General features: G+C 41.1%; 1 protein-coding gene across 2 annotated transcripts in view; it reads right to left on the minus strand.

The window, feature by feature from the left end:
• Positions 1-500: 500 nt before the first annotated feature.
• The window catches only part of LETM2 (leucine zipper and EF-hand containing transmembrane protein 2), a 48157-nt gene continuing 29668 nt past the window's right edge, over positions 501-18989 (minus strand). For both annotated transcript variants that reach the window (XM_089661312.1, XM_089661311.1), the window contains exons 5-11: positions 15133-15273; positions 14844-15047; positions 11739-11858; positions 10127-10243; positions 9278-9364; positions 6456-6515; positions 501-3303 (exon numbers count right to left, since the gene is read on the minus strand). In XM_089661312.1, coding sequence (XP_089517438.1) covers positions 3277-3303; positions 6456-6515; positions 9278-9364; positions 10127-10243; positions 11739-11858; positions 14844-15047; positions 15133-15273 — 756 coding nt within the window. In that variant the 3' untranslated portion in view covers positions 501-3276. The remainder of the gene's footprint in view (positions 3304-6455; positions 6516-9277; positions 9365-10126; positions 10244-11738; positions 11859-14843; positions 15048-15132; positions 15274-18989) is intronic.

Consider the following 18989-nt stretch of genomic DNA (forward strand, 5'->3'; position numbering starts at 1 on the left):
AATATATATGTAAAGCGCTGCGTAAATTGATGGCGCTATCTAAGTAACTGAAATAAATAAATAAGAGGATGGCATATTTCTTCATCAAAGTGACTTTTATATAAATATGCCATCCTCCTTTAGAAATTTGAAGTGGTAAATCACAGTATCCATCTTTTTAAATCTAATATAAAGCCCCACTCCAGAAAAAAGAAAACATCCAGGGCAGTACCCCCTATGGTTTACCTACCTTAAACCCTTGCTCCAGTGCTTTCCTCATCCACCCAAAGCTCTGGTCTATGGGTAGAGCCTCCATCATCATGTACAAACAGGGATATTAATCTGTATGGTTTGCGGAGGAGGCTGAAGTGCAATTGGAGGCAGTCGCTGTTTACAGAGGAGCTGCGGAGAACTGGTTGCAGTGCAGGAGGGACCACGTTGGAGCAAGGGTCCACAGGCAAGAATACTTTTTTTTTCTCCAGTTTCTAAATTTTATAAATGAGCACACAGAAAAACAGTACAACAGTCAAGAAAGGGTTTGAGATTTATTGCTGAAATAGTGGTAACAACCAGCGTTTTACCGTAATAGATTCAATGGTAAAAACTTTTCTGCAATTATGTCCTTAAAAAGTGCAAATCCCTTTCTATGGGCACAGTATTTAAAAATAAAATAATGACACTTAAATATTGTTTTATATATAGATTTTTTTTTCTGTTCGACAGTCTGCAAGAATATATTCATTGTATGTGCAAGAATATATAGCAAGTCAGAGTATTAAATGTACAGAGTTTAGTATTCAAATTCATATGTACATATTTACACAGCGTATAAGTTAAAGAAAAAAAAATAGAGTTAACTTACATATAAAGTTCCGGTATTTAATTTTCTCTTTTTTGCTTTTGTAAACTATACGGAATTGTCTTTTAGGCAAAAAAAATGACTACAAAACATGAAGGGACCCATTTTAGGCATTAAAGTTGTATTCAAGTGAACAAAGCCTATAAATTCATCCAAATCTGAAAAATTGTTGCTCATGTACAACAGCTGCCCTCCTCAAGAATAAAAAGAAATGTAAATTACACTAAAGTGAGCTTGAATATTTTTTTTTTTTTTTTTAGGAAAAGGAAAAAATGATCCTTGGGGGCTTAAAATGGTTAAATGCTCCTTAACCCCTTGGCATCAGCGCCTCCCAGCACTTTAAGGGTTTCAGAATCCGGGAGGTGGGCGGGGTTTTAGGGTCATGTGACCACCGTTATTCGTTGTCACGGTGGTCACATGATCAGGAAAGGTCCCAATCAAAAGAGGAGATCAGGACCTTTCTGTGAGTACTGGACATGTGTGTTGGGAGCACATATTTTTTTTTTTTTTTTATTGCGCGCAAATGTGCGGCCACTTCGCGTCAAGGTCCAGTTGCCGAGAGGCCGCATATTTGCGCGCGCTCGGTATGAAGAGGTTAAGGTTTAGGGGGGGCATAAACAGCAGTTTTACTTACCTGATCCTCCACTCCCACAGGCTCCCTCAGGGCTTAAAAAAACAGTACCAGTGGCCTCTTCTTCCTTGTGCCTCAGAAGTCACTGGTCCTCTGACATCACCAAGTGCAATGCAGAGCTCATAGCCATACACTGGATGTGAGGGACAGTCCACCACCAGAGCACAGGGGAGTAAAGAAGAGTGCCGGCTGCTGGGGGAAGTAGAGTATTGGGTAAGTAAAGCTGCTTTTTGCATTCCCCTAGAGCCTAGACCTAAACGAGAATGTAACCTTTGCAATGCGGGGGCAGCCCCACCGCAAGGAAGGAATTTTCCTTTCCCCATAGATGGGCTTTAAGCCATAGTATAGAACCTATAGCTACTAGACATTGTCAATGCAGACCCATGGGTATTTAAAGCTAAACTCCAGGCAAAAACAAATCTATACATATGGAACATATAAAAGAGTTGTTTTAGCTGCCTGGGAATTTGCATTTCTGCCAATTCAAATCTCAGATCTTACTCAACATTCACACACAGTACAGCCAACAGGAGCATAGTAGTATCGTCTGTCCACCCCCAGCCTGCTGACCAAACAGTAAGCAAGCAGCAGGAGACTATTAAAGGTCATCATTCTGCTCAGTCCTTCTCCTATTATCATGTTTCTTGTGAGCACATCTGCCTGCAGCATACCCAAGGCTACATTTGCACTGGTGTCTTGCCTTGGTGCCAATGACCGTGCCTGGAATCTGGTGATTCCTGTTGCTGTTGTAGTCACCTGTGAACAGATAGCTGCGGCCACCAAACCCTGCACACTTCAGTGACAGGTCACCATCTGCCGCAGCTATCCATGGCTGCCCGCACAGCTAGTGATTACCTGTGATGATTGCTGCTGGATACTCAAAGTGCGTCAATGATCACCACAGGTAATTGCTGTACGGACAGCCAGGGTAAGCTGCAGTTGCCAGTGACTCGTCACTGAAGTGTACAGGGCTCAGTGGCAGCAGCTAGCGAAAACAGTGGCAGGAAACAGCAGTTTCCAGCCGCTGCCAATGGAACTGGGACAAAACAGCGGCACAAAGGCAGCCTAATTGGGTACCAGTTTCCCCCATCCTCAGTGCAGCTGTACAGAGGATTGCAAAAGGCTGGCAAATTCATGTACCAACACTAGTTGCATTTAAAAATATATTTGATGATTTATTAAAGAGGAACTTCATACTCCTGATCCCATCAGTCCCACCCCACCCATCACATGGCACAATGTGTTTGCATGCTGTTTTATGAATTGTGGATTGTAATGACTCCTAGGATACCAGCATCATATATCCCACCAGACAGTACTTTTTCTCCATCAAAACAACAATATGCAAACAGAGAGATCAGCCCAGAGTTCAGCTTTAAATATTTGGAAACTGATCCTAAAGCTGCAACTTCACTGATAAACTATTTGTTGATCTGCTTACAAAACAGTCCCCTTTGCAGTGCATTAGTAGCAGGTTCATTTTTTAATTATATACAGTATAGAAAATGAAAATAGTAAACTGGGTTGCAAGCTTTAGGAAAATGCTGTGCTTTGGATACAAGGCAGTCCTGATTTGTCTGCATCACTAAAAATAGTTATTTAAAATGTCCACAAATACTCAGCACCCTATTCAATGCAGCAAATACGTTCTGGACATATTGCACTCTTTAAATATTTTCTAACTGGAAGCTGATTGGTCAGAAGAGGACATTTCCCGAAGACCTGCAGTAAACTGTCCATGTTCTGAATTGGTTGCTGGATCTGTAAGGTGAAACACTTGCATCAAGCACTGAGCCTTCTGGCCAGATTACACTCCATTGGCACTGGCTTTTGCCTAGATGAACAAGAAAAGTGACAGCAGAAATAAATGAATGTGTTAGCACAGATAGATATGGACAAAACAGTCTCATTTTTAGATGTACTACCCAGAATCCTGTCCTGAAGGTTATGCTCATTTGACGAAATATCAGGATTTATTCAGCTTGTTCGCAATACTAAACCTGGGCCATCATTAACTGCTTTCCTGCCGCCCTATAGCAGAAATGCTGTTACAGGGTGGCAGAGGTGCGCAAAATCTCATATATATACACACATGATTTTGCATTTCTGGGTAGGGTGCATGCACACCCTACCCACACCACCATTCGTGGCCTCAGTATTACCAGCGGAGGAGAGAACTGTATGTGAACAATACAGATTTCTCCCCTGTCAACTCCTGCACACTGCTTTGTATGGCTCTGCATAGCAGAGCCATATAAAGCAGTGTACTTACAGTGGAAAGCACACAGTTAACCCTTTGATCACCCCAGATATTAACCCCTTCCTGCCCAGTGCCATTAGTACAGTGTCAGTGCTTTTTATTAGCACTGATCACTGTATTGGTGTCACTGGGGATGTCAGTGACACCAAGCCAGTTCCCCCCAGTGTCAGAATGCCTGCCGCAGTCCCGCTATAGAACACTGATCGCCGCCATTACTAGTAAAAATAAATAAATAATAATAATAATAAATCCAGTATATATACCGCCATTTGTAAACACTATAACTTTTACATAAACCAATTTACACGTATTGGGTTTTTTTTTAGCAAAGACAAATAGCACAGTTCATTTTGCCCTAAATCATGACAAAATTTGATTTTTTAACATTTTTTTTATTGGACATGTTTAATAGCAAATAGTCAAAAATATATATTTTTTCTCTAAACTGTCGGTCTTTTTTTGTTTATGCCGCAAAAAATAAACGCATCAAATACCACCGAAAGAAATCTTTATTTGTGAGGAATTAAAAAAGGCTGTAAATTTAATTTGGGTGCAGCATTGCATGACCACGCAATTGTCAGTTAAAGTAACGTAGCGCCACAACGCAAAAAATGGCCTGGTCAGGAAGGGGGGGGGGGGTAAATCCTCTGGAGGGCAAGTGGTTACAGTGTTACTAAACCCACAACAGTAAAATCAGTCTGTATATGCAGTAAAACAGGCTCATTATACTCACTGTGGAAACTAAGGGGTTTTTCCTCTGCATTGTGTAAAAAGGCTGTTTGATCCTGACTTCTCCGATCCTACCCTTTTTCCACTATCCCCCTCTTATCTCCTGATAAAACATTGTGTGGAGTCACTCTGCACATGCTCAGCTTGGTGTGCATTGCTAGAGAGATTTTCTTTTTCTTGGAAGAGTGGATGTGATCAGCACTGTCCAGACAGAGGTCAGGGGTCCTGCATCCTCCTAGAGCAAAATGAAAACTACTCCTATAAGATTAACCAGTGCTCGACTGGACACTGATAGAAGTCACAATACCGCTATATACTGCTGATAAGAAAAGGTATTTAGCAGTTTATATTTACTAAAATAATTACACTTCCATGTTCTGTGTACTGTGGGAGACCAAATATAGTGAATGCAGGGTCTGGGTTTAGTAACACTTTAATGGTTACCTAAAGCCAAAATATTTTGAGTATTTTGATGAGAGGAATCCCTGTCAGGATTTTATTGCTAGAATAACGTGATTGTAAACTTTTTTTTAAATAACATGGTATACTTAACTACTTTGTAATAGTTTTGCACATCCTCATCTTGATTGGGTTCCCTGCCGGCGCTCCTGGCTCCTCTTCTCAGTGTGCTACCATAGGAAGTTGCTTCTTATTGTGGCACACCTGCAGGCTCGATCCTGAGCCATGCTGCCCGAGTCTATAGAGAGACAGTGTGGCTCTGCCCACCCCCCACTCCCTCATTACAGAATTTGATTGACAGCAGGGGGAGCCAATGGTTCCCACTGCTATCAGTCTTCCCTGTGAGGGGGGAGAAAGAGGACAGAGCCGCTGCTCTTGGGCACAAAGCTTGAACAAGATCAGGCTCAGGTAGGAATAAGTGGGAGCTAGGAGGGATCCAGCAGCACAGAAAGGTTTTTACCTTAATCAAGAGACTGCATTAATATAAAAATCCCTAAACCTATAGAACCACTTTAAATAAATAGCCAACACCCTTTAAACACAATTTAATAAGAACACAGATGTTAATAACATATAGTAGCTACAATGCCTTTTCAAGTCCTTCTGTGCAGTGAAATCTAAAATTCTAATTATAATCCTTGGACAAGTAAACCAATAAAGAGATTAAAGGCAAGTATGCCTGGAGGTAACTGACCCTGCATTACAGGCGCATGTTCTCCCTGTGCTTGCATGAGTTTCCTCCAATCTAGTTTCCTCCAACATGCTGGAAGGTTAATTGATTGCTGGCTAAATTATCCCTAATATGTGTGTGTATACATTTCAGATAGGGACCTTGGATTTTAACTTTCTTGATGGCATGTACTGATGTGAATGTAATGCATAAATTGTCAGGCAATGTAATTACCTGTAGTAATATTTCTGACTCACAGACCTAGATCAGCATGCTGCTGCGGGTCTGAGTTCTGGGATGCATTTGCACCTGTGAATGTCCCCACTCTCCGATTAGGTCCCCTGAGGGAATTCTGTGATTAGCTGTGCTAGGCAGCCCTTTTGAAAGCAATGAGAGGCTGCTGGGTGACGCAGCTAACTGTGGCCACTCCCATGTAATCACTCAAGCAACAATCACATACGTGTGGTCATGCTGGATGCAGGCAGGTTGCCTACAGGGCCAACCACTCACATGTGATTGCTGCATTGGTGATAACATGTGAGTGCCCATGATTAGCTGCGATAGCAAGTAGCCGGCAGCCTCCCATTACTTTCAAAAGGACTACCTCCCACAGCTAATCACAGAAACCCCTGCTGGGGTTCTAACATCTAATTGGAGAATGGGGACATTTTCAGGTGTGGATGCACCCCTACACCTCAGAGAATTTCTTACATCTATATTTACCAACAGTATCAGCATGGAAGCCAGTCGACAAGTATTTTCAGAAGGAGAGGACAGCAATGGAAGTCTGCATATTTCTCTCATCAGAAGTGCACTTTATCAAATCAAACTGTAATATACACAGATTACCTTTTAAATAAATACTTACACCTTCCTTTGTTGGCAGTGTAGGATCATGGGCAGCAGATTTTGAGCCAATATCTTCATTCTGTGTCAACATAATAGACCAAAAAGAAATAAATGGAACAATATTGGATTAATTCTGTGTATTCACCAACACACTTCAGTTTGGTTACATCATATTCAAAAGGGGGTCAGATATCTGTAACCTTTATTTCTCTGATAAGATTTACATTAAAAAAAAAAACCCATTTCCCCGATCCACGCTAACAGTTTGAATGGAGAAATCTCCACTGCTGGCTATTGTATTCAGGCAGCTATGGCACCCAAGGCTACCGAAATACAGTGGCACTGCCAAACAATGACCGAATCTGATAGGCTGCGGTCAATTTCCAGCCACTAATTTTTCACCCAGCGCATTCCATTTTAAATTAACTTTTGTCACGCCCAATGGTATTTGCAAGGCCACCCACTGCTTGAACTTCAGACAGTTCAGGAAGAATGGTCAAAATTCAAGCCATCTATGAGGACATATATCTAAACAATGAACATGTGTGCTCCTTCTGTTAAAGTGTCACAGTCAGGAGCAAACAAAAAGACAAAAGTGTCAGATCCCTGGAGGGATTAAATGTATCTCTCCAGTAGTCTGTGTAAGCTCCTTTCCCTCCAGTGCTGCAGCCTCCTTCAGCCTCTTCAGTATTGAGCCATGTGTCGGTATTGTGCCAGATGTTTGTTTCCCTCGCTGCTGTTCTATCCTTCCACCCTTACAGGACACAGCAGTCACATCGGGGTAGAAGAACTGAACCACAGTGTATGATGGGGAACACAGGAATCCAACACGCCCAGAACTGTTAAATGCTGGAGAGGCTGCAGCACTGGAATGAGGCTGGGGATGTGGGAAGATGGAAAGGTAAGTGGAATACCTTGTCTATTGTAGGAATTTTCATTACATTTTTGTTGGGTGTCTGACATTGTTGCTTTAACATCCTTTGACCGTTAATGGTCAGCCAATTTTTTTGCTGTTGATAAAAATGGGAGGCATTGGTACCACTGCTCCACTGGGGAGATTTTCCATCGCTTCCTGACTCCGTGACAAGTTTTTATAGTTCTCACCGCTCACTAGGGACACCTTGTGAGAACTGGCAACTGAAGTTGAGATGTCTCCATACCTTTCCAAGATTTTTTTTTATTAAAAAGGTTTTGGTTGGTGTTCCAGAGTCTAGTCAATAAAAAGACCTTCAATGAGTAAACCTAATTCCTCCATTACATGTCAAGGTCACCTCATGGCTTTTCAGTCACATTGTGATGGCCAACTGTAATCGATATAGCAGACCAGCACGATGACACCATTTCAAAAATGTGTTTAGAGAAAGGGATGCAAAGGCAGCTGTTTTTCTCATTACGACACAGACTAATCAAATTGTGACAATAAACCTTCAATTATTAGTCAGTTTGATAAAAGCGCTGTAAAGAATTTAATCAATCTCCAGAAAAGAAAAGGGAAAGAACCCTAAAAAAAAAAAAAGTTAATTGAATCCTTGCGAAGTATATAGTTCACCAGGATATTCTAGCACCTTACATAACCACTGGATCAAGCTCTGCATACCTGCTCCATTTTAGTTCAGTAAGAAGATGGCAAGCATGCAATTTCTCACGGACATTTGGGCGATATATAAGCCTACAAATTGATGATTTGACCAATTGTCAACAGAAGTGACATATGACTTGTCTACAAGAAAGATACAGTATATACACGTATGCAAACAGTAAAATGTTTTGGATTCTTAGGCAGGCCATAGTTCATGCGATTTTTGTTCCTGCAACAACAGGTTGCAGGATAGAAAATAGCTTAATTCCCCCATCAACACAGTCAGTATTGATAGAATCCTTCCCGTGGAGCTATTGTGTTCTCCCGACAGCAGGGGGGAGCACAGGGAGCTGTCCCTGCCGAGAGAACACAATGATTATTTCTAGCAGCTATAGCCGCTGGCAGTAATCGCATGCTAAAAATATGATATGCTGGTTGTACTGAAGTCGATCAATGGATTGACTTGGGTACAACCAAGCCTGCCCATAGATGGATGGAATCTCAGCTGGTCTCTGCTGAAACAGCTAAGATCTGATCTATCTATGTCCAGCTTTAGTGGTCCAGTTACTACACCTAAGGATTGATTAGTTGGTAATATGTTAACTCAGTGGACACATTTTGTAAAGGTGATTCTAATACATGATAGCTCTGTGGATGCCATTGACATTTTGATATAGTTCAAGTCATTCTTCTGGACATATGGTCATATGGTTTTGTTTGAGTTGCCACCAGGGGTTAATATCTTCATAGCAAGACACTTATGAAGACAGATTATAGTTAGAGCAAGGAAGAACCTGTCAGGTTTTTCATTGGTAACATTTTCCCCTGCCTCCTCTCCTGGAAACAGGACAGAGAGTCTGTGGAAAAGTTCTACAAAGTAAGGGGAGATCCAAACTCTGAAGGATGCCACTGGAACAGGTGTCCCCTTAGTAGATTTCCTCCCGTTTATTGTCAAAGTGACTAATGTAGAATTTTAAATTTTTTTATACCTTTATGGCCCAATGAAGGCCACTAGGCTGACCTTGGGAATATTCACCTTCTCTATTGGTCTTGGTGACAATTGACCAACAGGGACCCAGTCCCAATTAAAACCTGAAATAGGTTGCAACTCTTCCCCACTCTATCCAAACTTTAAAAAATAAATAGGGTTGACCAGAGTTCTACTTTATTAACATGCATTCTTTTTCTTTACTCTGACATACTGGGATTACCACATGCAATTATTTGGGGCATTCTCATATTGACTTCAAAGAGTTTATTACCTGAATGCCTTGTAATACTGGAGCTGGGTCTGTTAGAATTTCTGTAGTGTCTGTAGGCTGTGTTTGGGTTGATGTTGTCTTTGGTACCTATGAAGTATTAAAATGTATTTATGGTCATATATTCATTCCCACACTGAATTTCAATTATTTCAGCCTACTCATATTAATCTGAACGAGCAAGTTTGAAGAATACCACACATTTACTTCCTTGAATTCTGTGACACATTCACTATGCCCTGTGAGTATGCACTATTTGTCACACATCTCACAGAGCCTGCCTGCTGAACTACAGAAGCACAGCAAGTACAGGAAACACTGCACATCATATCTGCTTGTGTGCAACAAGGCACTATGGATATGTAGTCCTTCAAAATCAAAAGTAAACCAAAAAGGAGGAGCAGAGGAGACACTGCAAAGAATGCAAGTTGTTGAAAAAGATGGCCAGCAGACAAAAATTACCTGCTTGCAAAATTGTATAATAGAAACAAAGAAATGTTTTTTTTTCTTCAAATTTTTTTGTTCTTTTTTGTTTATAGTACAAAAAATAAAAAACACCCAGCGGCAATTAAATACCATCAGAAGAAAGCTCTATTTGAGTAAAAACAATGATAAAAATTTCACATGGGTACAGTGTTGCATGACTGCACAATTGTCATTCAAAGTGCAACAGCGCTGAAAGCTGAAAATTGGTCCTAGGCAGGAAGGGGGTATAAGTGCCTGCCCGGTAGGCAAGTGGTTAAGAAAACTGGATACAGTGAGGCATGCTGCCAAACATACCGAAAAAATATTTAGGGTTTGCGCACACTTTAAAACTATTTGTACCATCATTCAAGCGACAGCCACTCTCACCTCCACTGTCGGCTTGACAGGCATGATGGGTTTCGGTTTTACATCTGTCAGATAAAGGGCTCGAGACAGGAGCAGGAGTGATGGGGGAACATTCTCCTTCAAATGCAGATCCAACCACTAAAGAAAGAAAGAAACAGAAGACATAAGTGACCCTGTCACTGGTACAAATGCCAAGATGTATGAAAGTGTATAAAAAGATTTGTGTGCCATCGGCTAATACATCAGGTTCCTGCACCCAGACGTTTGTGGAATGGGAGTCTGAAATACCATAGCCAATACTACAGTACTTTCAAACTCAAATATTTATTGACAGGAATCCTCTCATCAACCCCAGCAGTACAACAGAGCAATCTGCCAAACTCAGGTATCATGTCACCCATCCAAGTTGGCTCAAGGTCCTCCTTCCCTCACCCTTACCCCCCCAGCATCCTTTCCATTAATTGACCTACCCCCATTACCATTCCCATACCATCACCCTGTATTCCTACCAGACCCCTGATACCCCTTTTTTCTCTCTCCCCTCCCCACCTCTAATTCCTCTCTTTACCCCCTCCATAATGATACCCCAATATTGTCGGTTTCCACCTTTACAGTCTCCCCTTCACCTTTCTGGAGAAATAATGTGACATTTTGTATGCTGGATCATTTTTAACTCTTTTCATAGTTAGTTGTTAACGGGAGTCTAATCCAAGCACATAGCACACACAGCACTCCTCTGCCCCTCCACCATTTCAATGTCCCTTGACCAGCCCTGTATGGAGGTAACTTGATGCAACATAGCCATTACCCCAGAACACAGCATCTTTACATGCCTAGGTGCCCCTGCCTCTCCCCAAAGAGCTTGTCTGTCTAAAAGCTTCTTTGGAAAACTATCACTAACATGCATCAATACAATGGTATATTCTGGATTGTACAATGTCTATGTTAAAATCAACATTAGATATGGTATATGTCTTCAAGTATATTTAAATACTGTATTCTCCTAGATGACCTGTGAACATTTGTATTTTTTTTTTTTTTTTTAAATAAAAGTAGATCTGTATTTCCTGCTCATAGAGTTATAATTAAATTAAGACTAGACCAGTGTTTCCTATCCAGGGTGGTGTTTGGGTTTTCCCTGTGTGCCGCAAGCATGAAACCCAGTTGCCATCACTGCCATGGTGTTGGGGGCCTACCTATACCATGGCAGTGCATAACGCTGATCCTGGGCAGGCAGCATGCAAGGCCACCCCCAGCATTCAGGAAGAGATGGAAATCCACAACCTCCAGACCCGTTTCACATGCAGGCCTCTAGCGCGATACTGGAGTCAAAAAGTAGAGCTCTGATGTGAAGAGGGGACTGTGTGGTGATGGAGGAGGAACCTCTGATGTGAAGGGGGACCTCTGATATGAAGTTAATATCATCAAGGTGATTATGTGCATTGTCCCAGGCTCAGGTTTCCCATTGTAAAGTGAAATTGTTTTTTTTTTACATTTAATACTGGGATACCTTGAGATTTTGCATACTTTTAAATGATGTCAGGACTGATAAAAAGTTAAGAAACACTGCACTAGACCATGAAAGGAGTTACAATGGGCAATGCAGCTTTTCCTTCTTTTAGTAGCATTATACCTGCTTCATCTGTTCTTTGAGTTGTTCCTCCGTCAGACCCAGTGAGCGCATCCCTCTTGTTCTGCTGGCCGCTTGAAGCTCAGCCACAGTAAGATTGTCCACCCCTTCCTTTGATATCATCTGCACACCGGAAGAAGAGAAAAACTATCTTTAAATTTTGCTCATCTGAGTAGTGTTACGATTATGCAAACATGATTTATAATATTATAAATTTTTTGTAACTACAAGAACTGACATTTAACTCCTAGATCTCAATGGGTACTGATGAAGCTCTAGCTTTCCTTTATACACCATGGCATTGATACAGTCATTTCATGAGAACCTGTCAAAAAGTGGCATTTGTGAAAATCTCATTCTCCATTCAAGTTGTTATAAAAGTCTGAAGAAAGTGAAGTAGAGTACCAAGTGATTGGAGACAGAAAGCCAGAATATACAGATAGTCTGGAGGCAGGAAGCAGGGCACAGATGCCTGGAGGGTAAGCAGTGTACAGAGAGATGCCTGGAGGGTAAGCAGTGTACAGAGAGATGCCTGGAGGGTAAGCAGTGTACAGAGTGATGCCTGGAGGGCAAGCAGTGTACAGAGTGATGCCTGGAGGGCAAGCAGTGTACAGAGAGATGCCTGGAGGGTAAGCAGTGTACAGGAGTGATGCCTGGAGGATACAATAGTGCAGCAGGAAGGATTTCTCATCCACCTCGATTGTGTGGATAGGTTAATCAGTTCAGTTTTTTTTGTTCATCCCCCTGTCTGAATAGAAAAAAAAACAAAAAAAAAACTGAGCCATGTATGGCCAGCTAAACAGTGTGTGCAGTGAAGGCCTGGAGGGTAAGCAGTGTACAGAGAGATGCCTGGAGGGCAAGCAGTGTACAGAGAGATGCCTGGAGGGCAAGCAGTGTACAGAGAGATGCCTGGAGGGCAAGCAGTGTACAGAGAGATGCCTGGAGGGCAAGCAGTGTACAGAGAGATGCCTGGAGGGCAAGCAGTGTACAGAGAGATGCCTGGAGGGCAAGCAGTGTACAGAGAGATGCCTGGAGGGCAAGCAGTGTACAGGGAGATGCCTGGAGGGCAAGCAGTGTACAGAGAGATGCCTGGAGGGCAAGCAGTGTACAGAGAGATGCCTGGAGGGCAAGCAGTGTACAGAGAGATGCCTGGAGGGCAAGCAGTGTACAGAGAGATGCCTGGAGGGCACGCAGTGTACAGAGAGATGCCTGGAGGGCACGCAGTGTACAGAGAGATGCCTGGAGGGTAAGCAGTGTACAGAGAGATGCCTGGAGGGTAAGCAGTGTACAGAGAGATGCCTGGAGGGCAAGCAGTGTACAGAGAGATGCCTGGAGGGCAAGCAGTGTACAGAGAGATGCCTGGAGGGTAAGCAGTGTACAGAGAGATGCCTGGAGGGTAAGCAGTGTACAGAGAGATGCCTGGAGGGTTAGCAGTGTACAGAGAGATGCCTGGAGGGTAAGCAGTGTACAGAGAGATGCCTGGAGGGTAAGCAGTGTACAGAGAGATGCCTGGAGGGTAAGCAGTGTACAGAGAGATGCCTGGAGGGTAAGCAGTGTACAGAGAGATGCCTGGAGGGTAAGCAGTGTACAGAGAGATGCCTGGAGGGTAAGCAGTGTACAGAGAGATGCCTGGAGGGTAAGCAGTGTACAGAGAGATGCCTGGAGGGCAAGCAGTGTACAGAGAGATGCCTGGAGGGCAAGCAGTGTACAGAGAGATGCCTGGAGGGTAAGCAGTGTACAGAGTGATGCCTGGAGGGTAAGCAGTGTACAGAGTGATGCCTGGAGGGTAAGCAGTGTACAGAGTGATGCCTGGAGGGTAAGCAGTGTACAGAGAGATGCCTGGAGGGCAAGCAGTGTACAGAGAGATGCCTGGAGGGTAAGCAGTGTACAGAGAGATGCCTGGAGGGTAAGCAGTGTACAGGAGTGATGCCTGGAGGATACAATAGTGCAGCAGGAAGGATTTCTCATCCACCTCAATTGTGTGGATAGGTTAATCAGTTCAGTTTTTTTTGTTCATCCCCCTGCCTGAATAGAAAAAAAAAAAAAAAAAAACTGGGCCATGTATGGCCAGCTAAACTGTGTGCAGTGAAGGCCTGGAAGGGAAATAAATGTACAGAGTGACAGTAAAAAGCAGTCCAAAGGACAACAGTCTGGAGATGAAAGCAGTGTACAGAGTGGTGTATAGGGAGAAGATCTGCAGACAGGAAGCAACATGTATCATTTGTGGAAAAAAAAATATTCAATAGGAGCATGTAAAATAAACAAGAGAATGGTGAAGGATCTGGGAGTTCTGGTAGATCACAAGCTTAATAATGGCATGCAATGCCAAGCTGCGGTTTCTAAAGCAAGCAAAATCCTCTCTTGTATTAAAAGAGGTATAGACTCCAGAGAGAGAGATATCATATTACCCCGGTACAAATCATTAGTAAGACCTCATCTGGAATATGCAGTTCAGTTGTGGGCACCAATTCACAAAAAGAACATTCGGGAACTGGAGAAAGTACAGAGAAGGGCAACCAAACTGATACGAGGCATGGAGGAGCTCAGCTATGAGGAAAGATTAGAGGAACTAAATTTATTCTCTCTTGAGAAGAGGAGATTAAGGGAGGATATGATCTCTATGTATAAATACATCAGTGGTTCATATACTGAACTTGGTGTAGAGCTATTCACCCTGAGGTCATCACAGAGGACAAGGAGGCACTCTTTACATCTGGAGGAAAATAAATTTAATCTCCAAACCCGGAAAGGTTTCTTCACAGTGAGAGCTGTGAAAATGTGGAATAAACTCCCTCTGGTTCTGGCCAGCTCAGTGGATTGCTTCAAAAAAGTCCTGGATTCTCTCTTAGATACACAGAATATAACTGGATACTAACATTTATTGGTAAAGTTGATCCAGGGAATATCCGATTGCCTCTCGGGGAATCAGGAAAAATTTGTTCCCCTGTAGGAGTAAATTGGATCATGCTTTGCTGGGTTTTTTTGCCTTCCTCTGGATCAACTGTGGGTATAGAATTATAACTTTTTTTTTTTTTTATGGTTGAACTGGATGGACTTTTGTCTTTTTTCAGCCAGACTAACTATGTAACTATGATTTCCTAAGCTCACCTCATCATCTGCTCGTATGGACCGGAGCTTCATAAGCAGCTGAAATCGTAGCAAGTTATTGGTGCCAATTGGTGGCAGTTCAAGCAACCGGCACAGGGCGGCCAACTGAGACCTTTCCAGGTGCTCAAGAGTCAGTTCATCCTCAAAGAGCTTTGAGAATTGCACTATTTCCTGTGTGGAGGGCTGTGCTCCAGTGACCCGTACCTGAAATAAAAAGACAGGCAAGTAAGGTTTATTTTTCTTAAATATGTAACACAGATTCCATATCCCAATAAAAGACCAGTCAAACCTGCTGAACATAAGATGAAAATTGCTGCTGTCTATCTGCCCCAGTCTCTGCTTTGTTCCTCTGTGCCATCTCTGAGATTGTCTCCTGAAGGAACTTAGCCATTTCCAGTTTGGCTCCGAGTTTCTTCTTGATCTTTTCCTCCTGAACAACGACCATAGCCAGAAAAGACACAAAATACCATTTAAAAGAAATCTTCCATCTAAACAATGTTGAGAAACAGAGAAGGAAGTACAGATAGCAGAGAATATTAAAGTACTAATTCATAAATGAGGTAACCCCCATCATTTAGGCCTCATGCACACTGGGCATAAAAAAATTGCTGCTTATACAGGCATTTGGAATCATTTCTTTCAGCCTTTAGAAGAACTCTAGGTTATCATCACAAATGTGTTTTTGAGAGGAGCTTTCAGGCAGAAAAAACACTTGACGCGCCTAAACACAGCATTTAGGCACATCAAGCGTTTTTACGTGTACATTTTTCTTTGTTTTTTTCTTTTTTTTGTTTATTAATCTTTATTATCATTTTACAAAGTCTAACAAGCAGTTAACAAGATTCTCTTTTAAATTTCACGATTTCATTTTTTAAAAACATCAAAATAATACAGCTAGAACCATTTTTCTACCTCATGTTCATGTATCTCACAGAAGAGGTCTACTGCATTTAGCTTCTAAACAATTCCAAGCATAATAGAAAATAAAAGAATATTAATTGCAGTTCACACTTAGACTATAAATAATTATAAGAGAAAAAATGAAAAGAAACAGAAGGAAGAAAAAAAACCCACTCCACAAACAACCACACTCACAAAAACACATGCACCTCATAGAGCATCCTTTAATCACCATTTTATAAATTTAGCTTGAAATATAAACCTGGTATCTATTCTATAAAAGATCTCAGAATATCAGAATTCATAAACTCAACCCAAGGGAGCCAAACCGACAGATACTTATGATAACATTCATGTATAGTTGCTGTCAGTTCTTCCAATCTCTTTATTCTATTTATTTCACCTATCCACTACTTGATAGAGGGGAGAACTTGAACATTCCAATATCTTGAGATTACTGTACGTGCCGCAGAAAATAAAGAACACTACAGTCCTCTTTTTGATGTTCTCTCAGAATCTGTAAAGATAAATAATAATGCTATTTATGGGGACATCTGATAAGATGTGCCATCAATATGTGAGCAAATCCGGAATACTAAATTCCCAGAATGATTTGATCCTAGAACATGACCACCATATATATGTCATGGTGGCTACATCCTCCCCACAACGCCAACATTTTTCAGGATAGGTCAAAATGATCTTATGTATTCCCACTGGAAATCTGTACCATCTTGTTAGTATTTTATAATTTTTCTCTTCGATGGTAGTTGAAATACTAGATTTGAATGTTAGCCTGAAAGACCTTTTCCACTCCCTCTCAATTACTATGTGGCCTAGTTCTCTCTCCCAGTCTCTGGTATAGTAAGGTCAGTGTGGATATGTATGAGATAATAATATGCCATATACTGTAGAAATAGCACGTGAGCCCATCGAACTCCTCGTACAAAGTGATTCACAAGGGATTATCTTTATAACCCCATTTCTATGTAATGAACCTTTTATAGATAAATATTTGTAAAAATGTTGAAGTTGAAAATCATGGGGCCAACGGCCAGTATACAAATGATCTACAGATGACAAATTCGTTAAGTGGTAAAAGTTCCTCAATAGCAAGAGCCCGTTTAATTGAAGAAGGGGCCACAGACATTTAGCATAAAAATCGAGCTACCATTAGCCCCGGCTCAAATTCTGGGTTCCCCATAATTGGGGTAAGAGGGCCAGGTATTGTAGAAATACCCAATTTTTGAACGGTCCCATCCCAGGTTTTCAACACAGATTGTGTCAAACATGACATCTTGTCTGGGAGGACGCAACATAGGCTCAATCCATGGTAGGGAGGTCAATTGAATAGGGGACATTAGTTGTTCAATAGATGCCCACTGTTTTGAGTGGCTATGATAAAACCATCAAGAATCCTGGTAAGTATAGATGCTATATGATAAAATTCCATATGTGGTAATCCAACTTTCCCCTCCATCTTCCTCATGACCAAAATATCATGCTGAATTCTAACCGAAGCGTTTGACCAGATATATCAAAGTAAGCTAGACCGTAAGGAACAAAAGAACATCTGTGGAAGGGAGATGGGAAGTGTTTGGTATAGGTATAGAAAAAGAGGGAGAACATCCATCTTAAAAATTGCCATTCTTCCAAACCATGAATGTTTAGTCTTAGTTCTAGACTGCAACTCACTAATTATGGAATTTAATAGGGGTAAGTCATTTAATTCATATATTTTTTTCCTCTAAAAAGGAGTTCTATTTACACCTACATATTTAAGGCATTGTGCCTCCCAATGAAATTAAAATTTGGCTTCTATCTTTTTTTTTCCTCAGTAACTGCCAAGAGATATATTATATTTAAACATCAAGATTTTGTAACTTTAAGAGGAATCCAAATTGTTCCAGTTCTTGGAAGATATTTGAAAAAGTTATTTTTGGATTAGCTACATATAAAAGTAAATCATCAGCAAACATACTCAATTTATATTGAGTAGAGTAGAGTGAAATATACCTGGGTGATACTGTCTTCAGCTACTCTCCCATCTTCTCTGTATTCTCACTGCAGGTTAAGATTTTGTAGACCAGCTGGTGTCCTCTACTGAGCATGCTCAGTTCTACGCTCTTCATTTCCCCCTTTTTCTTATCTGTGCAGCCCATGTGACTATAGAGTCACACGTGTATACACAGTGGAAAATGACACTCCCCTCCCTCCCTCTCCATGTCTTCCTATTCCTAAACACTATGGGGCAGGATATAGTATGCCGATTGATCACATTCACAAAAAAAAAAAAACTTAATATAGCTTTAATATAAATCAGTATTATATAGATCAAATGTAATTGCTAACATCTGTAAAAGTAAAAAAGAGCATTGGATGCAGATGTTGTCTGGACAAAGTCAAAGCTACACCATGTTAATGCACAAGGAAAAAAAAAGTTTTTTTGACATTTTCAATTTAATTTTCATTGCGTTTCTGAAACTTTATGTTAGTCATGTGACTGGCACAGCGCCAATCAGAACAATGCAGACAGACTCACACTGCAGGAATAGAATCCCCTCCCAAGGTTCTTTCCCCCACGGATGCCACAGAACAGGGAAATATCATGTGAGCATACAACAGCGCTGCAGGAATAAGGTATTTGGAGGATTAAAAAAAACAAATACTATGTTATGACAAATATGATGTATGTGAATGAATTATCGTGATAAACACTTCTATGTTTAGTATCACTTTAATGTTTAAAAACTTGAACACCTGCTAACCCCCTGTAAAAAAAAAAAAAAAAAAAAAAAAAAAAAAGGGTACTTTTTCCTTGAAACATTAGATTCAAGTCACAAAGTGAAAAGGGTTTTCTGGCTAATAATATAAATGACAGGAATTTTGTTGTATTTGCTCTTAGGCAGACCTTTATATCTAAAAGTTAAAATGGAAAACATTCCCTTTTAAAATTAACATTTTTTTCTTTTTACTAAAAACGGCTCATATTCCCAAACTTCCACTGATCAAGTAAATGAAACATCCCCTTAGAAATTTTAACAATTGTGGGCCAGCTGCAACATATCAATCTCAAGAAGACTATACACCAATGACAACACTTCCTGTCAACAAGCTTTATTCATTCAGGCACATATCCAAATGAGTAAAGCTTGTTGAAAGAAACAATGTCATCGACGTGAGGTAATCTATCATTTGGTACGAAGTTTACTGGAACGTGGACAGGCTCCTGTGTCCGGCACATGG

This window comes from Staurois parvus, unplaced genomic scaffold (assembly GCF_062004578.1).
Source record: "Staurois parvus isolate SC_StPar_1 unplaced genomic scaffold, SC_StPar_1.0 ptg001328l, whole genome shotgun sequence".
NCBI lineage: Eukaryota > Metazoa > Chordata > Amphibia > Anura > Ranidae > Staurois > Staurois parvus.